Below are 21,841 nucleotides of genomic sequence, written 5' to 3'. Positions count from 1 at the left end.
AACTTCCCATTTGCTATTTTTTAGGAATTGTATGTAGTTTTAAATCCAAATAATTTTTAGATCTTTTTTTTTCTTAATATAGTCTATATCATTTAAAGGCCCCAACAGAATTTCCGAGACAGTCTAGATTGCTCCTGGAAGTCGGAATACAAGACCTATTAGTTACCATACTAAGAATGTGAGTTGAGGTGTTATAGATAGTAATAGCTGTAACTATTGGTAGCTAATAAATGTCTTATTATTGTTGTTATAAGGAACTTAAGGAGAAATACCGAAATGTAAAGCTTTGTGAGATGACTGTTAGAGGTCACCTTGTAATGGGAAGCCTTCATGGTCGAGGTACCATTCAAAGATTATTGCTGACGAAACGGCTTAGAGTGGCGAGATTAAAGTTTGCTAGAGATCTGATTGATTAAGAGATTGCTTTATTTGGGACTGATTCTACAGGATAAATAGGAAGGTTTCCTGGTCAAAGATTCGACCCAAAGTATTTGATTACTTTTTCAGCTGTCCAAGATGGTGGAGGAAATCTGGTGGTCTGGGGGTGTATTAGGCGATGTTGAATTGGTCCACTAGTGAGAATGGATGTTCAAAAGTATGTTGACATCTTGGAGATTAACTTTATGCCGTATGAAGATGATCTGCTATTGTCATGCATTTTCCAACAAGGGAATGATTCTAAACAAACCTCCCGGCTAGTTAAGGATTGACTTTTAAAGGAAAAAATTCGAGTATTGGATAGGCGTTCCCGATCACCCGATTTGAACCCTATAGATAAAGAATCTTTGGCAGCACTTGAAAAATCATATTAGAAAATGAAACATTAAAGTTAGTTTTGTACGAAGAATGGAATAATTTCAGTTATAGATCAGTAATAGACTCAATGGGTGGACAACTAAAAATTTAAAAAAAAAGTTTTTTTTTGATACTTTAAAAATGTTTCCATAATTTTGTTAATTAATAATTTTTTGAAATAAATTTTTTTACGAAATTTGTTTGAGCGTATACTCATTTTTTATTGTATGCTATTTTGCTTTTCGTCACTTTATACGAAAATGTCATTTAATAAAATAAATCGTAATGATTTGTACAATGACTATGATTAATACAATGTTTGCCACTGTATATGAAACACGTCAAAAAATAGATAATTCGATATTGAATTGCATGAGTTTACCGATAAAGGACTGACAAAGACATACAGTGTAATCCGCATATAATGGACTTGAGGGGACCAAGAGATATAGTTTAATATACCCGAGTGCCCATCTTATGAGATGAAACAAATTATGTATGCACAATTTAATTAAAAACTGTATTTTATTAGTAAACAGGTACATACATACATACATATGTATAGTTCAGTTCAGAGATCTATTAGAATCTTTGATGTACCGCAAATAGTCCGTGTGCCGGTGTTGCTTGTATTGTCACATGACATGCATCTTTAAGCCGCAAAATTTTATGTGGAAAGAGTCATAAAGTATTATTCTAAGCGATATTTAATCATTTCATTAAATAAATAAATGTTTTAAGCATTTTTTTAAGAATTTATACATTTGATTCGTAAAATGTGCCCACGTACTATTTTGTTAAACGTCTGACCTTAGCCATAGCCACTCAAGCGTGAAAAGTTGCACAGGTCCGGCCTTAAAATTTATTTGTATTTAAAACTTTATTATTCGGGATTTTTGGGTTTGGTTTTATTAAGTTAGAAATTCAGGATAGTTGATAGCAAGATAATATTTAATTTAAATATAAGATTTAAGTACGTTAAATGAGTTTAACCAAAAATTTTAATTTCATAAGTTTAGTTTTTAGCGTCATCAGTCCCTTATAACAAGTCAAGTCTCTTTGCTTTGCAATATGTCAAGTTGGAATAATGTATTGACTACTGTTAACCCACTGCATAGCTTTCATCAAATAGTATTAAACAATTTTAACACTGCTTTTCCTGTTGTCAATATTAAGAAACGAAATAGAAAACCTTGATATACTAAGGGTTTACGAGTATCTGGGAAAAATATGCGCTTCCTTTTTTACATTAGGAAATACGCTATGAACAATGCAACATTTTTAAATTATTATAACAGATAGCGCAAGATTTACAGAAACTCAATCAGAATGGCTAAGTGGACCTACTTTCAAAGGAGGATAAATAATTCCTCCAACAGAGCAAAAGAGTCTTGGAAGATTTTAAATGAGCTTAGGGGTAAAAATAATGTCTTGGTTATTCCAAGTACCTTAGATTCCAATGTCCTCAATTCCTTCTACTGTGATATTGCTAGTAACCTTGCAGCCAATCTCTCACAAAAAATAGATCCCAGGAGCTATCTTAGCAATGTGGTAGTAGCCGAATCTTTCTTTTTTGCCCCCACAAGTGTAGAAGAGCTTATACAGTTAATGGTTAATATTAAGAATAAGGGTTCATCAGGTTGGGGTGGGCTTTTTCTTAAAATATTTTCTGTTTTACCTCTTGTTGCTTTGCAAGTCTTGGCCGAGTCAATTAACTTTTCATTTATGTCTGGAGTTTTCCCAGAGTGGTTAAAAAGAGCAATGATTGTTCCTCTTTACGAGGGTGGCGATCGCGACTGTCCTTCTAACTTTAGACCTATAGCGTTATTGCCTACTTTAGCCAAGATAGTGGAACGGCTCGTTAAGGTGAGGATGGTTTCATTTTCAAATAGATTTGGCCTATTGAGTCTTCAGCAGTTTGGCTTTCGTGAGTCTGTGAGCACAAATGATGCTATCTTTCGCTTTCTAGAGCACCTGTACAACTGACTGAATGTTGGTGAAGTTGCAGCAGCGGTATTCTGTGACTTGTCCAAGGCATTTGACTGCATGAGTCACAGAGTGCTGCTGATAAAACTGGAGCTCTATGGTTTCAGGGGAACTGCCCTTGAGTGGTTTCGTTCCTACTTATCAAATCGTGTCCAGGCTGTCAAATTTAATGGTGGTATGTCTAAAGAACTTGTGGGTGTTCCGCAAGGACCAGTACTTCTTTTAATTTTTCTCATTTATGTGAACGATCTGCCACAACTGCAGGTAACTGGTGTGCCGATGATACCACCATCCTGTGGCACGACTCTGATGTTTCTCAAATGGAGGCCAATATGCGTGCAGATTTGTTAAAAATAAAAGACTGGTGTGATGCAAATTTTTTGACATTTAATATTTCCAAAACAAATATCCTTAAATGTAATACAAATGATATATGTTTAAATAATGAAGCCATCAACATGTCACCGTTCGCGATTATCGAGTCGCACCTTCGATATGGAATTTGCTCTTGGGGTTCATGTTCAAATTCACTCTTTAGTTCAGTGTTTGTACTCCAGAAAAGGGCCATTGAATATCTATGTGGGGCCAAGCCTCGTGATTCATGTCGCCCGCTTTTTGTAAGTCATAATATTTTAACCCTGTGTTGTATTTTTATTTTGGAAACAGTTTGCTTAGTTTTTAGAAAATATAAACAGGAACTCCACTTAGGAAGCCACTATAATACGCGACAAAACTATTTGTTGAGGCTACCCATTCCTCATTTTGAACTTGTCCGTAGCTCTATCATATATGGAGGTAGAAAGCTGTTTAATAAACTTCCACTAGAAATAAGACAACTTAAGACTGAAAAAAGCCTACGTACAAGGAAGAAAATATTTCTTGCTAGTAAAGCGTACTAAACTATGTAGCACCTAAACTATGATGAATTTTTAATGATTAGCATTTAAGTATTTTTCAAAGTTTTACTATATAATTTTATTTTATTTTAAATTAGTTTCTCGTTTTTATTCCTTTAATGTAGTCTATTGGTTTTGTCTACAACTTCTATGTTTATATTGACAATAAAGCATTTTTGAGTTTAATGAGAGAGTAGATGACAAATTACTTAGGCCCATTTATTCTGTAGATTAAGGCATTAAATAGTTACTTTTTGACACAAAAGTGTAAAATGTTTTGGTTTGTCTTCAAATTTTATATATTTCCTTTTTTGGGAATTGAGATTTATTTTTACATGGTGGTGATTATTAATGGGGATTGTGGCTGCCATATTCAATGTCCTTAATTATAGTTTTTTTTAATTAATACATATTATGATATATTATTATAATAATATACTCATAAAAACCCCCCATCTCTATATTTAGTACCAACTTCTTTTGATAAAAAGTAATTATCTAGTCAGAAAATTGGAAGTATATTTTTTTAAATCAACTTTTTTTTAAAAATCATCTGGCTGTCTATACTTTATGCCTTTAAAAGACACAAGTTTTACTTATAAAAAAAAACACACTTTACATCCTGAACGTATTTATTAATTTGTTTGCCTCATATTTAGTTATTATGCATATTAGGAGAGATTGGATAAAAATTAACAAAAATAAATGCTTATACTAAAAACTAAAAATCTTATACAAAACACTACATTTTAAGTATACTGGATCCTAAAACTACAGTGAGGATACTAAATACTTTTATAAATTTAACCACTCTTTTGAATCTGGCCCAAAAAGTTAATACACATTTTGTAAATTCTGTTTTTTTGCCATTGTTCTTTAGCAGTTTCTTCCATTAAGGAAGGAAACAGTTTCTCTGTTGCCGCCATGGATTCCAACTTCATCTCGCATATCAGCATATGGATTCTAAAGCATTACATTATATATACTTTATTGTGTCGCTGAAGGACAAACAGGGGCAGTAAGCTGAAAAAAACAAAACTTTAAACTTGTTTAATTAATAAAAATAGGATTTTCTTACTATGGCAAAAAAAGGGACTTTTTTCCAGAGAATGGAGGAAGAAGCAGTCTTCATTGTGTTGCTGAAGGACAACAGGGGTTGTAAGCTGTAAAAAACAAAATTTTAGATTTGTTTTCTTATTAAAAACAGTGTTTTTCTTACCATAGCAAAAAAGGGTTTTTCCCAGAGAATGGTGGGAGAAGCAGTCTTTATTGTATCACTGAAGGACAACAGGGGCAGTAAGCTGTAAAAAACAAAATTGTAAACTTGTTTTATTAATAAAAATATGGTTTTCTTACTATGGCAAAAAAGGGACTTTTTTCCCAGAGAATGGAAATCATACATCAATCATAAATGTATCATATCATGTTTCTGCTAAATAATATATGGATCTTTCTTCCTCCCAAATGTTTTTAATTTTCCTCAAATATTCCATACACCACCTGACAATTCCATTACAGCAGCTCTTTTGTTAACCATCTTAAGTTTAAATCCAAGTTTTATCAGGTATCTCCGCAAGGTTGAGACTGAGAAATGTTTGTCCCTTGCCGATAAGGTGTCTCTATGGTCAGAACCTCATTGTTTTTGTATTTAAAATACACACCTTTCCTTAGCAATTTGGCAATATCCATGTCAAGTCCCTTTGATTGTCCTGCATTTTTCCTTTTTATTCTGTCTTTAATCCTTTTTTTTACAGGCATATTGTACTATAGGGAACCCCTGTTAAAAACGCTATTTTTTGCAAAGCACTACAATCATTTGTGAACTGAGTATCATTTCTTAGATTGTTATAGATATTTAGATAAATTTGTTCTTTTAAAACTGCTTGTTTTCCTCTGTAGCTTCTACTTCTTTTTGCTTCCTCAATACTAGAAAATGAACTATCAGAACTATGTAAGTCTAAATCACTGCCCAGATCACTCTTATTGTTTTTATCACAAATGTTATTGTCTTTCTTGTACACCCACGGTCTCCATAAGCCCGCACAAACACTTTCCTCTTCATTTGCCAAATTTTCCTGCCTATTTTTCCAGGGTCGAAACATTTTAAGGTCTTTAGGTATAATACCAAAACAAATCCACAAACACAAATAAAAAAAAACACTGTTCCTCACAGTAAAAACTGCAAAAAATTTACAGGAATACAGGCCAAATTCTAAATTCTTTACTTTCATAAACGTGTAAAAAGCATAACCGGCAAAACACATCAAATAATAACCTCACATGGCCTCCCCTCCCAACTATTAAAGGTGATAGACCCATCCAACAAGTATTTTAAAGGCGATAGACCCATTCGTAAAGATCTCTTTAAAAACACGACGAAAATAATACAAAAACGGTCCAAAAATTTATTTGGGTACGGCCCCGTAATTCTTAAATTCAGTGGGATAGAGAGAGATACACAATCACTTGCACAGCCTAAAGTAGGAATTGTCAGAACGCAGGTGTTTTATCTTTGTTTAATAGACTGGCTAAAAAGAGGTGACAAGTCTGTGAGTGCTGGAGGTGTTTAAAATATTTTGTAAGATGCTTGGATTTTAATCCGCGGTCAATTTTTTGATATTATTTTCTTGTGATATTATTTTCTTTCTAAAAATTGACATTTTCGAAAGAAAAATAAAAAATAGTATAAAACATGGGGTTTTACGTATATTTAAAATTATTTCATAGATAGACAATATAAAATTTTGCCATTTAAACATATATATCATGCAACAATAAATATGACATAGGCGCACGGACTAGTTAGTGCGGCATCTGCGACACATCAAAGATTCTAATAGATCTCTGAACTGAACTTTATGTATAGGTACATACACAATCATACATATTTATAAAAACATTACTTCTCAAAAAAGTCGGTTATTTTACTTTAAATCGAGTTCTTTTTTATTTAATTGTTTTGCAAAATAAGTTTAACTTTATTTAATTTTGAAAACACTTCAGTGCTGTTCTCTTCCTGTAAAAAATAACGTTGTAATATTTGTGTACAGCTAAGAGCCTCTTCTGTGGTTACCTCGGTTTCTTCTGCTGTATCATCTTCAATATCTTCAACTTCTTCCTGAAGTGTTTGATTTACCAAGTCTGCATCAGATAATTCTTCTCTTACAGTAACGTTCTTATCGGCATTAACGAAATTCTCAAAGTCCTCTAAAACCATTAATTTGTTTATTCTTATCAGCTCGGCCAGTGGAAGGTCATTTTCAGGATCTGATTCCATAGTAGTAGTAGCTGTTGCTTTTACTATCCCGGCATGACGAAAACAATTATGGATCGTTTGCGTAGAAACCTCATTCCATGCAAGACTTTCCAATTTTTCGATTTCCTTTGAAGAGTTCTCTGTCCCACTTTTTTAAATAATCTTCAAAGATCAGTGAGGTCATCCAAGCTTTCTTATTCCAAGAATAGTCCACAGGAAGAGTCTTAACGTTTTTAAAACACCGGGGATTTTGAAATTTTCCTGAAACAACAAAGAATGTATTCCTAACACTTAAACCACAGTATGTATTAAACAACAAAACAAATCTAAAAATTCTAATCGAATTTAAAATTTCAAATTACATTTATGAACTTTTAAACTTACCTATAATGAGTAATTTTCGTTTCTCGGTTCCAGAAGCATTAGCGCAAACCATTGCTGTGATACGTTCTTTTGACGTCTTTCCCCCACTAATGTTTCACCTTTTAACTTGTGAGTTTTATCGGGCAACATTTTATAAAAAATTCCAGTTTCGTCGGCATTAAATATGTCATTTTCTGTATAGTCATTACTTATCAGAGGCCAAACACGAGCCAACCAGCCATCTGTAATATTTGTATCTACTGAAGCCGACTCACCGCATATTTTTCTAAACACAATGTTATGCCTTTTTTAAAGCGGTCTTTTATGCCTTTTTTTAAGTGCATGTGAACTCCTCGCCGATTAATTTTCCAAATTCTTCTGCCTTGACTTGTAACATTGGCCCACTTACTGAAAAATTGTTTGCCCTTTTTTTGTTGAAACCACTTGAATAACATGTCGCCGACCTGAGGATGTGAAGACAAACGCATTTTTTTCTTCTTTTGGTCGTTCCAAGTTTCCAATCATTTCGAATTCTTTCGCGATTCTTCCAAATATTCGATACAGTGGATTTTCTTAACCCCATTTCTAAACACACATTCGCCTGAGAAGTTCCTTTTTCAATATCACTATTGCTAATGTTTCATGTAGCGTAAAAGCCCGTTTTAACTTTTTCTCTATATTTTTTAAAAGTCTCGAGAGAAATACGGCACCTCGAATAACACCCACAAAACAACTGCAAGCGCGAGCTCGAATAAAAGCTTGTTTACTATTGCATCAGAAAATATCGTTTCGGGGAATTCCGGGAAAACTCGCTTATGATAGACACAGTACTAGACTAATTTATAGTCCACTATAAGAAAGGTTCCATTATAAACGAGTACATCTTGTCCGAGGATTTTACATGTGTTTAAGCCGGGACATCAAAATTTGTTCATTACATGCGAGTTTCCATTATAAGCGAGTTCATTTTAAATGGATTATACTATATCTAGAGTAATTTTTGTCTTGTTTAGCTCATGCCAAATTTAAGTATATATTATGTCTTGTATTCATGTCATATCAAACCAATGGTATGTCAGCCGAATTATGTGTAGACATAGTAAACTTATTGCCTATCTATTTTCTACTGTACACACACGGTGAACGACAGTTAGCATGTTAATGCATGGGTATTTCACCCATGAACGCAATTTTCCGTGCGTGCATATTACTCTGATAGAATTGGTCCTCAAATTCAATTTTTTACTTTTAGGCACGTATTCGATGAAGGCAATGACGAATATAAAATAATCATGCTAAACAAGAGGTACCTGAGTTTTAGAATTATAAAAATTAATAGGGAATGCGTTCGCGGTTTGTGGGCAGGGCAGCAGCAAGAGTTGGTTTACTTAAGAAACAGAAATCCTGAAAGAGGTAATTTATAATAAATAACCTAATAAGAAGTAATTTAAACACGCTTTTAGGGAGTATACAAAACGCCAAACAAGCCCTAAGGAATATTATTAACTCCTCCTGTGATCAGCCAATAGGTTATCCCATATATGTCTCGCCATTAACCACTAGTTACGGCGACACCAACGAGCAGTTTTGTTCTTTAATAGGGGGGGCAGTAACTTTAAAGAAAATTAGGAATTATGTTTTTAATTTATTCAGAAGGTAAGACACAATCAAGTGAAAAAAAAAACGATTAAGTTAAAAGATTTCTTATAGGATACGGAAGAGATGTGGCGAAGGTTGTTCTAGCGGAGCATCAAATCGGGAAGAAATCAGTATGGGTCATGAAGGTGTTTACGCTATGACCCCCATAACGTTTCCCTCTGCCCCTAGACGATCCACGGATAGTTTTAGATCAGCTGGCAGTATCGGCAGGGGATCTAGTCTTAGCAGAACGTCTCTAGGTACGATTTTATTAATAATACATATTAATTTATTCACTGTACCTAACATCTAAATTAATTTTTACAATTTACAGAACAAAGAGTCTGTTTAATAAGAAAATATTATAGGAAAGTATAATTAAAACTCACTAAATAAGTAAAGTAAAAGAAAATTGGCATTAAATGGACATCTGTTTGGCTTTGATGAACTGTTTCTAAAAGTAACAGAGAAATTGATTCCTTTCAGCGCAGTCTATTTTATGATTATTTTCAAACGCATGTTGTATAATTTTTAATTTTTGAAAACCATTGATTTTTATGTAAGATTTATGTTCTTTAATTATTTTTGGTAATGGGCTGTAGATTTTACTTACTTTAAACATACGTGTTATATTTATGTTTTATAGTTTAGTTTAGTGTTATATTTATAGTTTACTAAGTACAAGGAATTTTATTCATTACATTTTTATTTCATTTATTTTCATTAAAAGTTTTAGTTTTTGTTAATAGATACCGTAATGTATTTTGCGATTTAAAAATAGTTCTTCTCACAATTTATCTTCTTTCAATTAATCATTCTTTTAATTTTATCAGAAAAACCAGGAAATAAATAAAATAAGAATTTTGTGGAAAAACTTATGATTTAATCTTATACGCGGAATATCAAACTCTTTTTCTTTGTATTAAAACATTAAAATAAAATATTTTTCAGCTGTTAGATTTTGATTATTACAAATAAGGTTTGCACGATCGTATACACATTTTACTCCTCTCTTTACCGTTATTAGAGGATTATAATTAAGCTATCTATTAATATGAATTGGTTTACGGTAAATTCTAGTCTGAAATTTTGTATTTTTTTTAATTAAAATATAAAGAAAAGGGAGTTGAGCATCAGCCTCCTTTTCGAAAATAAATTTTAGAGTAGACTTTTTGGAGTTAATATAATTTAAAAAATGGTTAAGGTCTTTTTGGTTATGGTCTTTTTGCAAGAGGGTGAGCAGCGGAATGTATGCTACTATTAGGTTTTAAGGGAATTATTTTTTTTTATTGGTGTGTGCTTTATGTTGAGTTAATGTAAACCTATTAATATCAGAAAATTGGTTTTTGTCTTCTTAGTAAATTATAAATTTGGCTTTTAATTTTTTCTGTAGGATCTTTAGATAATTTAGAATAGTGACCATCATTAATTAATAAATTTAATTTATTTTCGTATAATATTTAAAACACCAGTAGCATTACCTTTATCTTCTGGAAAATGTTAATAATGGTATCGGATTTAAGTATCTTTAAAGCTTTGTCTTTAAACTCTAATGTGTTTAAATTTTGTTCAATTGTTTTTGGTTTTTCAATCTTCCATCTTTGTCCTAATTCTAAATTCGTCTTGTTGATTCCTTAGTAAGTCTTTCGTTGCATTTCCTATATAGCTGGAATGATATTAACTGATGATTTAATTTAGGCAGAATTTTTATGGATTATTATTTTCCGCACATTGATACCTACCGAAACGTTGATTTCAAGTTAGGTTTTTTTTTATTCAATAAATAAGTTGGCTGGGATATTGAAAAAACAGAAACGAGCTATATAAGAGGTCGATAGATGAAATCTTAACTCCTGGATAAATTTAAAAAATCTATAATAAAAATAATAATCTGCTTTATTGTCAAAAAAAATTACAAATTTTGTAGACCAAGGAAAACTAACAAGCAAAAGGTCACAATACAAAAAACATAAAATATAAAATAAATACTCACTTTGTACAATAAAATAAAAATTGTAGGTGGTCATAATATATAAGCATACTCCTTAGTCTTAGTACAAAATTCAAGTAAATAAATAAATATTTATGAAGTTTTAAAATTATTTAATAAAAAACTGTTTTAGTGCGTATAATGCTCCATCCATCTGTGGCAAGTGTAATTTTAAAGCTTTGCGAAATGTGGGAAAAGATTCCATGAATTTGATTTCAGGTGGTTGAAATCAAAAGATGATGTGCATTTTTTGCATTGTATAGTATAGTGGTCTTAGTCAACTCTGACCGTGGGGTTGGAAGATAAAGAGCATGCTTCCCATTACTAAGTTGGTAGTTGTGTGAAGGCCGTTCGGGAATTGCTTATATGCTTACGTAATAAGTAAACGGATTCAAATATAAATAATATAGGAAAAGCTATTATTTTATATATTTTTTATTCAAGTGCAAAACATACACATCTTAGTTTTTTAGATAAAGTATTGATGTACAAGTCCCATTTTAAAGACTTATCTACAAAGTTATAAAAACTTCACAGAATTACCGTCGTCTAAACTGGTGCTATGAAGTATAAAAGGCTCCAACGTATTTTTGTATGACAACACTTTTTAGAAAATAGATTTTAGAAACGTTAAGGCACAGACACACACAAGATTAGAGTCGCACCCCGATTTTATAGTGACTAGGTCATTTTGTATTTATGTATGGTCATTTTGTGTTTTTACACGGTTGTATGTATTGCCTTAATATTCGCGTTTTGTTCCAAGTAAAACTTCTATCGACCGCAAACAGACAGATTTTACCGCTGATGTCCAGATTAGCGATATCATTTATAAATAGTAGAAACAAAATAGGGCCTAAGATTAAACCTTGAGGCACTCCACATTCTATCGGTTTGCAACAACGCATTGTCATATTAACCCTTACAAGCTAACTTAAACCATTCGAGTTCCTCTAAACCCATAGTGCTGCAATTTATTAATTAAGATATTATGAGTTACACAGTGGAAAGCTTTAGAGAAATCACATAAAATTGGTGCTGTCGAGTGATCGTTGTTTAGACAGGTGTGTACTCTACTAAATAGGGAAAACAGCATCGTTAATGCGTTTGTTACTCAAGAATCCAAATTGATGATTTCTGGTAGATTTGATAACATTTAGGGTAAGCCCATCTGTCCCAGCTGATATTTTGTTTCTAGTGTGATTTATTGTACTGTGAAGTTTTGCTAATACTATGGGCGTAAAAAAGAAACCGTCTAAATCGTCATTTTTATACTTAAAGTAAATTATTGTACTTAGATTTAATGAAATATAACGAGAGGTATCGTTAGATTTAAGTTCATATTTTATCTAATTAAGTGAATAAGACTATGTTGTTCTTTTTTTTTTAATTGAGCGTATGAGATAGTATTTTCTGAATTGATATTTATTGAAATAGTGACGTAATACCCAATATAATAAATAACTTATTATGAATTCTTCACAACAAGGAATTTATGTGTAAATATGTCTCTTGGCAAACAAACATATACAAACTAAATAAACAAATAATCCATAATATTCCAGTTAAATATACAAATGTATACAAAAAATAAATGTTCACATTCAAAACCGTAAATTTTGTTGCACCCTGTATAATTTTTAGTAGCCAATAAATAAAGCATATGTTGATTTTACACTTTTTTAGGTGGCAATCGGGGCAGTTTAGCTTCAGTGGGTAAACCCACAAGCTCCACTCTAGTCAACATCACCGGCCTCTTCAAAGAAAAAGAGGAACAACGACCTCTCGCGCCTGATGCCCCCAGTCAAAACAAAAATGTAGAAGAGAGGTTGGGAAGTGCCCGGGAAACGGTGGCGAACGGCGATGATAATGAATTTGCCGCACTGGATCGTAGAGTTAAAGTAAAGTATTACGGATCGGTTCTTTAAATTTAATTAATTTCTTGTTTTTACTATTTCAGATAATGGATCCGAATTTAGTTTACGACTGTATTAATTTAGGTAGGCGAATCGACGTGTCTTGGCCTACGGAATATATGAGATGTAGGGGGGGCCGATCGTATTGGAAAGACTGGTTACCGGAGGCGGGTATGGAAGGACCGGTTAGTCAAATTTATTATTTGTTAATTAATTCATTATATAACTTCAATATTGACACCTTTTATCTGCTCTGCGGCCATTTCAAGCATGTGGACGGGACAAATCACAAAATAGGATATGCGAAAAAAAATGTTGCCAATTTGTTAGGTAATATTTCTTCACCAAAATTAGCAAATATATTCTTTATTAATTAGACAATATTTTAAAAAATATAAATGCAAGCAACATGTTTTTATAGTAGAGATAATAGCAATAAACGACGGTTGTGGACGGGACCGGAAAATTTCGTATCATTTATGTTACATAAAAAAACAACCAAAATTTCTGAAATGGTTGTTTTAAGAAAAAAGATATCGTTTTTAATTTTCAACAAAATACTAGTAAATCACATTAAATGATTAAGAAAGATTTTTTCTTTAAGAATTCGTAACTAAAAAATGATATTTATTGGTTGCGGACGGGACGGTTGTGGACCGGACAAAAAACCTTAATAACTTTAGAATATTTTTTTATAATTTATTTTAGTATAAATAACAATATACTATGTAATACAACTAAATTAAAGGGAATGATAACGACGAATTAGTTCAACCATAAATAATTAATGATTATAATCTTTTGTTACCGATATCTTTCTTATATTGTTTTGATGGGTCTGACCAATTTTCAATATTTTTTCGGACACAGGCCTAAAAAAGAGGCATGATTGGAGCCCTGCAATGGGCAGGACACTTTCCCATCGAGCGGTTAACATGTTTTTGTTATCCTGAATCTTTTGGCTTGAAACGTAGATAAGATTTATATTGGTTTTAGCATTAAGTGCATTAAAAAAGCCTTTGGAATTATTAATAAGTTTAGTAGTTTTCTACTTTTCACCATTTCCCAGGCTACTCTTTTAAGCTTCCCTCCTACTCCGTCTCCAGGCCTCTTCCCGTGAGCGGCAAAGAAATTCCAAAAGCCAGATATATCGAAATCTTCATGAAAATGACATAAATTCGATAGAGTAAACTTATTTTTAAACTGTGCTGCATAGCCATCAGAAAATATTGATACAGTTCTCAAAGTACTATAAGCATTTTTTAACCAATGAACTATTTCTTTTAGAAATGCCCAGACTGCAAACTTATCATGTGATAACTCATCACTGATGATAGCAAACGAATGATGGGTATTTTTAGTCCAGGCTACTGCCGTAAATATTGTGACCTGTTTGTGGCTCCAGTGCGCACTTTGTATCTCGTCCTGACTTATACATGAGTAATTTTCTACGAAGTCTACTTGCAGGACAACTTTTTCTTCATTTATATAATTTTTTTCTTTCTCAAAATTCCGTTCTTGTGTGGTTTTTACAAAGCAATGAACTTTAAATTTCTCCATAGATTCTTGCAGTTTTCCTCCAAAGCAGCTTTAGCAAGTGCCAGATACTTCTAATACTTGGGGTTTACGAAGATTGACTTGCCACCTTTTCCATTTTATTTCGGTCTCCAAATCGGTATTTAAAGGCACCAAAGCAAATTCAATATCGGTATCACAGTTTGGGCATAAATTATTCATACAGTCGAAATTATCTTGATCGCAACTTATGGCTGAAAGTAATTCCTTGGAAGATTTGGGAAATTCATGTACATTTTTGCAAATAGCCTTAACCAAAAAATTAAAGTTCGCATGGTACTTGCAAACGCACAAAAAAATTCGGCATAAAAAAATTTCTTTAAAACCTCCTTTTTTTGCTCAGCACACTTCGGCAATATAGACTTAATTTTCTTTACCACCTATCCCATCGATTGTGGCGTTTTAAATGAGCTGATATTATCTGATGATTGGATTTTCTCAACTTGCAACTCTCCTTTTTTTCTGACGATACAACCGTTTTTTTAATGTTTTTAGTGCCCTGTCTTTTCTTTGCATTTATCATATCTTTCGTAAAAAAACCTTCCTGAATCAATCTCTTCTGCTTTTTTCTGCTGTTTTTTTTTCTTTTGGCATCCTTCTCTTTAAAACGCATGTGCTTCACAACATTCTCTTTGATCTTTCTTCTAAAATCTATAGATTTTTCTTTATTTGTCTTAGGTGCTATATTTTCTGTAAAAAAATATGGACTCACTAAGTTGGGATAAGATTGACCGAGAAAAATTATCTTAAAATTAAATAATAATAATAAATTTCATTTAAAAAAAATGTTTTTTTTTGGCTTGGTGGAGTATCAGCCCTCAGCGAATCGGTTGCGATATACATATAGATTACCAAAAATAAAAAAAAACTTACTTAAAATAAGTACTTTGCAGTCCGTTTTGCATTAAAAATTAAATATTTTCGATATATATATTAATAGGATCTTATTTTTATATATTTTTCAATGTATGGGTTGCAGACGGGGCAATTTATTTATAACATTTTGTTGCAAAATAGTAACATGATACAAAAAAAATCTTTTACTATAATATTGCCCTAAATGCAAGTCAAGAAAAAATAAAATTGAAAGTTCAAACTCTTTATTATTTAGTGGGATATGCCTACTTTTCTAAGAATTTGGTTGTGGATGGGACAAAAAACCCTTATTATTACACTAAATGAAAAAATATATCTACTTACTTTGATTACGAAATTAATATTCACCACAAAAAACTTGAAACCACTGACATTTACTCTGCCATGACAGCGTCTCAATGGATCACTTGTTTTAATCCATGGCCGACTGACTATACAAAGTTAACAATGTTTTCCTAAAACAGAATACAAACCTGAAAGTAATGAGTGTCCCATTTTTTTCGGATGTTATTTTTTTACATATTTTTATAAGTTTCTATGACAATTAAATGACATTCAATAAATATATGGTTTAAAAATATACTTTAATGCATTTTCGTATTTTATAAAAAAAATCCAAATCACTTGAAATGGCCGTCTGGGTAGCATGGATTCTTGAGATTTACAATCAGCAATATTCTTAGTCTATATAAGTGTTTAAATTTATATTTTTATGATGAATTAGGAACAAATAGTTATTTCAAATTTCTGAAAAGACTTTAAATAATACTGTTGGGTTTAGGGATCACAAAATAAAAGTCCAATTTTGTTTATATTGGCGGACGTTTCGCAAAATATATTTGCATTCTCAGGGTGCTAAAATACAAAAATAATTAAGAAAATGTTTTATATTTATAATTATAACTACAATAAAATGTAATTATAATTAAAATAGATAAAATTGATTTTTACATATGTAGTAAGACCAATGTTAGACTTATAATTCAATAGAAAAAAAATAGATATTACAACATAAAAGAAACAAATATTTTCAATTTAGAATTTTGGATCGAAGTCGAAAAACAATTTTAAAATAAACTTGTTGACAGAAAACCTTTAGATAAGTCGAGCTCAGACAGTACATGGATATTAAAATTATTAAAATACAGGATTACTGGTAATTCGATACATTCCTTTGGAGATGATATGTACATATTTTTAATCTTTTAAGCTTTTAAATAATGAATTTAAATAAAAGTAAAAGTCAGTCAGTCATGAGGTTTGAAGTAATGCCTTTAACAACTTTTTATTATGGGTAAGAGTATTATACCGCTGCGCTATCGGGAACTGACATTTTATTTAGAAATAGAGGAAGTAATATTTCCAAAAATTGAAACTGGTACTTTAGAATTTAAAATTTATCAAAAACCTGCTTATACTGACCACGTTATTTCATCTAATTCGAATCATTCTTACTCTCACAAAATATCAGCTTAATAAAATTATTAATTAACGTTTCTTCAGAGTTCTTAACACCCCTTTTAATCCCTTTAACTACAATGACGAAATCAACACTGTTAAATAATTAGCGGCTAATGATGGTTATATTCCAAAGGTTGTTGATAACATAATAGCAAAAATCAAAATTTGGCTGGATCAAAATAAACTATTTTTAAACATTTATAAAACCACTTTTATTGTTTTTTAATAAATAATTCAAATAGGCCAGATTTTAAAATATTAAAAATAGTAATAATAGGTAGCGTATTTGATATAAAGGAGACAAGAACTTTAAATAGCCTGATCAAGCTGTGCTTTCCAGTGAAAGGCTTTATTCACAAATTTTATGAGCTCCGCAAATTTCTAAGTAATAAACAACATATGATCTACGAAACATTGGTAGAATCCGTAATTAGATATGGTATTCTTGTTTAAAATAGTTTCAAATCAATAACACATAATCAATAAGAAATCTAAATGTACCACTTCGACATACAACAGCAAGTCAAAGATTTCCAACTTATATAGGGCCAAAAGTAATGAATAAGCTTTCAACTTTAATTAGAAACATCAAAAACCTTCAAATGTTTTCAATTAAGATTAAACAATTTTTAATGCAAAAATGCAGGTCTCGTATCCTATATTATGTATATAATAATTATTGTTTTTAAAGAATCATATAAGTGACTTTTGTTATTAAGTTTATACATCAATGTTATATTCGTCTAGATAGATATATAAAGTAATTTTCTTTTACACCCACCTTAGTACCAAATTGTAGTGACACATACCGGATTTCGTTTTCCTAGCTACATGCTATTATTTACAATTATGTATTATATACATTTGTATTGACAAGATCCTAAATAAATAAAAAAATAAATAAATAATTTTAAAATATGATCTAGAATCTAGAAATAAGGTTTTACTTGTATCCTGAAATAGTTAATGACTTACGACTTTAAACAGTAATTTAGTAAATAACTAACTGTATACCAAATACCAAAATTTCTTTTAAATCTCATAATATACTTGGCATGCATTTAGTCAATACAAAAAAAAAACTTTCCTGTATTGTTATTAGTGGAGTTTAGATTAGGCGCCGTAGCTGCCTCACTGTACATCCATCTATATCATGAAAATAATATGTGAACAAACAAATATTTTTTTGATTTACCTATAAAACTTAGAGGTGTTTCTATTTCAGATAATGGCCAAATTATTCATAAATTTAAAAACAATTATAATTGACTTATCTGGAGGATACACCTATTGTTGGAACCTTTGGTGTGATGCTTAAATTACGAGATAGTTTTACCACTAACCAAAACTCTTTATTTTTACTCTCGACGCGTGTTTCGCTAACGATGTTAGCATCTTCGGGAGAAGATTAAAACGGACTGTTTTAATCTTAAAACTGACTAAAAACTCCTATAATTCTATTCTATCTATGGAATTATTTTTTTTTATTTTCAATACCTGGAAGACCTACAAAAGATATTAAATGCCTGGAAAAAAATAATAAAAAATAACATTTAATCCAAAAGTTAAGAGGATCCAAGAGATATAAAAGATCTTAAAAATTAAAAACTGAAGATGTGCAGTTTTTTAAACTTTTTATTGCTTTGTCGTCAAAAAAAAAAAGCGAAAAATTTAAAATAATTTTAAATTGTGATACAAAATTTAAAAAAGAATCTCTTAATTACTTGCCTAATACATAATATTTGCTTTCAGGTTGTACATAAATGGATTCCTTGCCATAGAGATACTAACAAAAGATCTCACGTAGATAGAACAATTCTTCTAGTCCAAATCGATGATAAATTTGTTCCTATAGCCGAGAGTGGTGTTCAAGATTTAGGACCGGAAGTATAGCACAAGGGGTCCTTAGGTAAAACCATTTATTTCCATTTAAAATCGTACTTATTAACGTGTTAATTCTTTAAAGGTGTTTTTTTATTGGCTGCTTATGACGAGACTGGAAGGAAGACGTGTCAGGTTATCGATATCATCGAACCAAGTCCATTTTTATCAGATGATATGGTCTGAACCGAACTGATGATGCGAATCAAAATATCCACAATAAATTATAGAAATATTTTTTTTATTAAAACACATTCCCTTGTGATTGTTTAATGTAAAATAAAAATAATTATATTGTATTTACTTCTTCACGGAAATTTTACCCTATATATGGGGTGGTCACATTCGGGTGACAATCGTTTGAGAATATACAGGGTTTTAACATATTATTAAGTTAAATGTTACAGTGGGGCTGTTAATTTGCTCATTTTAAAGGATTTTGATGGATTTGTTTTTAATAAAAGTTAATCCTGTTACTATATTTTTTTTATATTCAATGCCAAATTAGTAAATCTTTGAAGAGTTCTTAAATAAAAGTGATTTTTATAGGCACAATAATCACGAAAATGCAATATTTTTTACTACGCCATTAACAACATGAAAAGACTTGGACTATGATGTCCTTCATAGTCCAAGAGCCCGCGACTCCCAGGTCAAAAAAAATGTATCTACATTAATTTTTGAAAATTTATTTTTGTGACCCTAGTAATTTTATAAAGTCAATTTTCTTGGTAAAACAAGTAAATAAAACGCACTATTTCACTCGCACCCGCTTACACGTATATATTCCTCGCGTTCTCGCCTAGAGCGAACCACCGAAACTGTCCGGCTATAGAAAAAACATCATTTTATAGTTTCCGAAATAACATATACAGGGTGTCAATTTGAAAACTTTCAATGGAAATATCTCTGAAACTAAAAAAGTTAGAAAAGCGCAATTTGGTACAAATGTCTTATAGGTAGGGGGAACTATAACCAACATATTTTGGTTATAGGGTGCATCACCTCTTGGGCCCGATGCACCCCAATCCCAAAATTTTAAATGGCACCACCCCTTTTGTAGTACCTTAAAGGTCTTTTTGGAGTAGGTAGTAGTCATCTGAACAAGAATTTTTCTTAAATTTTATACAGTGTCAAAGAAAGGTATAATTTAAGTAAAATAAACTTTGTTTTATGAAGTGTTATTCTATTTAATTAGATGCTCAAAATGCATTCCATTTTGGGCTAAATAAAAGTGTAATCTATTTTCAAATTTATTCGAAACACTTCTCTTGGTATAGATGCACATTCTGTAACAATCCGTTGCCGCAGATCATCGAGTGAAGCTGGTTGCGTTTTAAACACAACAGTTTTTAAGGGACCCCAGAGAAAAAGTTGAGGGGTATTAGATCTGGTAATCTCGCCGGCCATTCCTTTGGACCTCTTCTGCCACTCCACTGATCTGGAAATGCATCATGTAAAAATTGCCTCCTCAATTTTAGGTTGAATAGTGGTTTCCAACATTTCCAAGTAAGTTTCGTCATTAAGGCTACCATTGATTAATAGAGGCCCGACAATAGTATCAGACAATATTCCCGCCCACACATAGATTTTTTTTTGGATATTGTGTTTGTCCTTCCCTGAAAACATGCGGATTTTCATCACTCCAGTATCTACAGTTGTGTTGATTTACAGAACGATAAAAAAAAAACGTGCATTCGTCGCTAAATCCAATATTTTTAAGCAACTCAGGAGTAATACGTAATTTTTCTGTCAATTCCTCACAAAATTCTATTCTGCGGTCAGGGTCTTCACGCAATTCCTGATGAATTTGCATTTTGTATGGATGGAAATGGCTTAATTTAAGTACCTGACGTATGGATTCATGAGAAATTCCTGTTATTTATTTATTTATTTCTCCTCCAACTTTTAGAGCAATTTATATTAACATTTTACAAGCGAGGAAAAATCTAACCTACACTACACATTGCACAAAAACCATAATTAAAACCTTAATAAAATCCTTAAAAATAGATAGGGTACAATTTGACTTAATAAATTCACAGAACATTGGCTTTCAAGTCAAAAAATTCTATTCTATTAGTAAAACAATCTAACTGATCCGAGTACTGGTTAGCTAGTTTTCCTGCCGTGGTAACAAAGGAATTATTTCCATAATTGGTTCGGTGGGATGGAATATGGAATGAGGGTGTCTGACGGGCCTGCCTATAAGGAACATGTAGACCAGTTTTACCGAGTATATCGGGGCAGCAAGATCCAGAATGGAGAACGTCATAGAAAAGTGACAGGTCACGATGTTTACAACGGGTTTGGAGAGTATGGATATTAAGTTCAGACTCAAACTCGTGGTGGATAATAGGAAGTTTCCTTTTGAACGCATGTATCTTGAAAAATTTGTGCTGAACCTGTTCAATCATCTGAATGTGATTGTTATAATGAGGTGACCAAATACATGAACCATACTCTAGGTGAGGACAAAGTAATGTACAGTAAAAAAGCTTAATAGAAGCAATGTCCTGGAAATCTCTGATGCACCTCTTAATAAAACCCAACATTTGCATAGCCTCTAATACAGTTGTTGTGACATAAAGAGAAAAAATTTAACTGGGAGTCCAAAGTTATACCAAGGTCTTTTACACTAGATAACACTCAGAGGAGTGCCATTAATAGTATAAATATGATTAAGCTGGCCTGTACCTCGAGAGAAAAGTATGCAATGACATTTACTAGTATTCAAGCTCATATTATTAGCGGTGCACCAACCAGTAAGCCTGTTTAAGTCAAGCTGAAGTTTGAGGCAATCATCCAAATTGGAGGCTCTACGGTAAACCTTAAGGTCATCCGCAAATTTCAGATAGTAGCTATATTCACAAAACAACTTCCAATATCATTGATGAAGATGTTAAAAAGCAACGGCCCCAGGTGAGATCCTTGGGGAACACCAGATGATGTTATTACTGAGGCTTGGCATAGAGACAATGTAGGATTAACTAATGTAGAATTCTTAGCAAAAACTTCTGCGGCTTTATCAAGTACTCTACGCTAAACTCTTTCGGTTTTCCGCCGATCCTGTTTCTTAAAATTTGAGAATTAGTTGCCTCACATATCAAATTTAGGAAAAATTCTTGGGCAGGTAAATACTACTACAAAAGACCTTTAAGGTATCGTAAATGGGGTGGTGCCATTTCATTAATTTTGGAGTTGGGGT

The 21,841-nt window shown here is 31.8% G+C and overlaps 1 protein-coding gene across 5 annotated transcripts in view; it reads left to right on the top strand.

Annotated features, from left to right (window-relative positions):
• The window catches only part of LOC126737205 (pecanex-like protein 1), a 78,706-nt gene extending 59,774 nt beyond the window's left edge, over positions 1-18,932 (top strand). For all 5 annotated transcript variants that reach the window (XM_050441987.1, XM_050441985.1, XM_050441984.1 and 2 more), the window contains 7 exons: positions 8,549-8,709; positions 8,760-8,952; positions 9,007-9,194; positions 12,611-12,825; positions 12,885-13,025; positions 18,505-18,661; positions 18,719-18,932. In XM_050441987.1, coding sequence (XP_050297944.1) covers positions 8,549-8,709; positions 8,760-8,952; positions 9,007-9,194; positions 12,611-12,825; positions 12,885-13,025; positions 18,505-18,645 — 1,039 coding nt within the window. In that variant the 3' untranslated portion in view covers positions 18,646-18,661; positions 18,719-18,932. The remainder of the gene's footprint in view (positions 1-8,548; positions 8,710-8,759; positions 8,953-9,006; positions 9,195-12,610; positions 12,826-12,884; positions 13,026-18,504; positions 18,662-18,718) is intronic.
• The last annotated feature ends 2,909 nt before the right edge of the window (positions 18,933-21,841 follow it).

This window comes from Anthonomus grandis, chromosome 6, assembly GCF_022605725.1.
Source record: "Anthonomus grandis grandis chromosome 6, icAntGran1.3, whole genome shotgun sequence".
NCBI classification, from domain to species: domain Eukaryota; kingdom Metazoa; phylum Arthropoda; class Insecta; order Coleoptera; family Curculionidae; genus Anthonomus; species Anthonomus grandis.
Note: the sequence above shows the minus strand (reverse complement) of the source record. Positions and strands in the feature narration are given on the sequence as shown.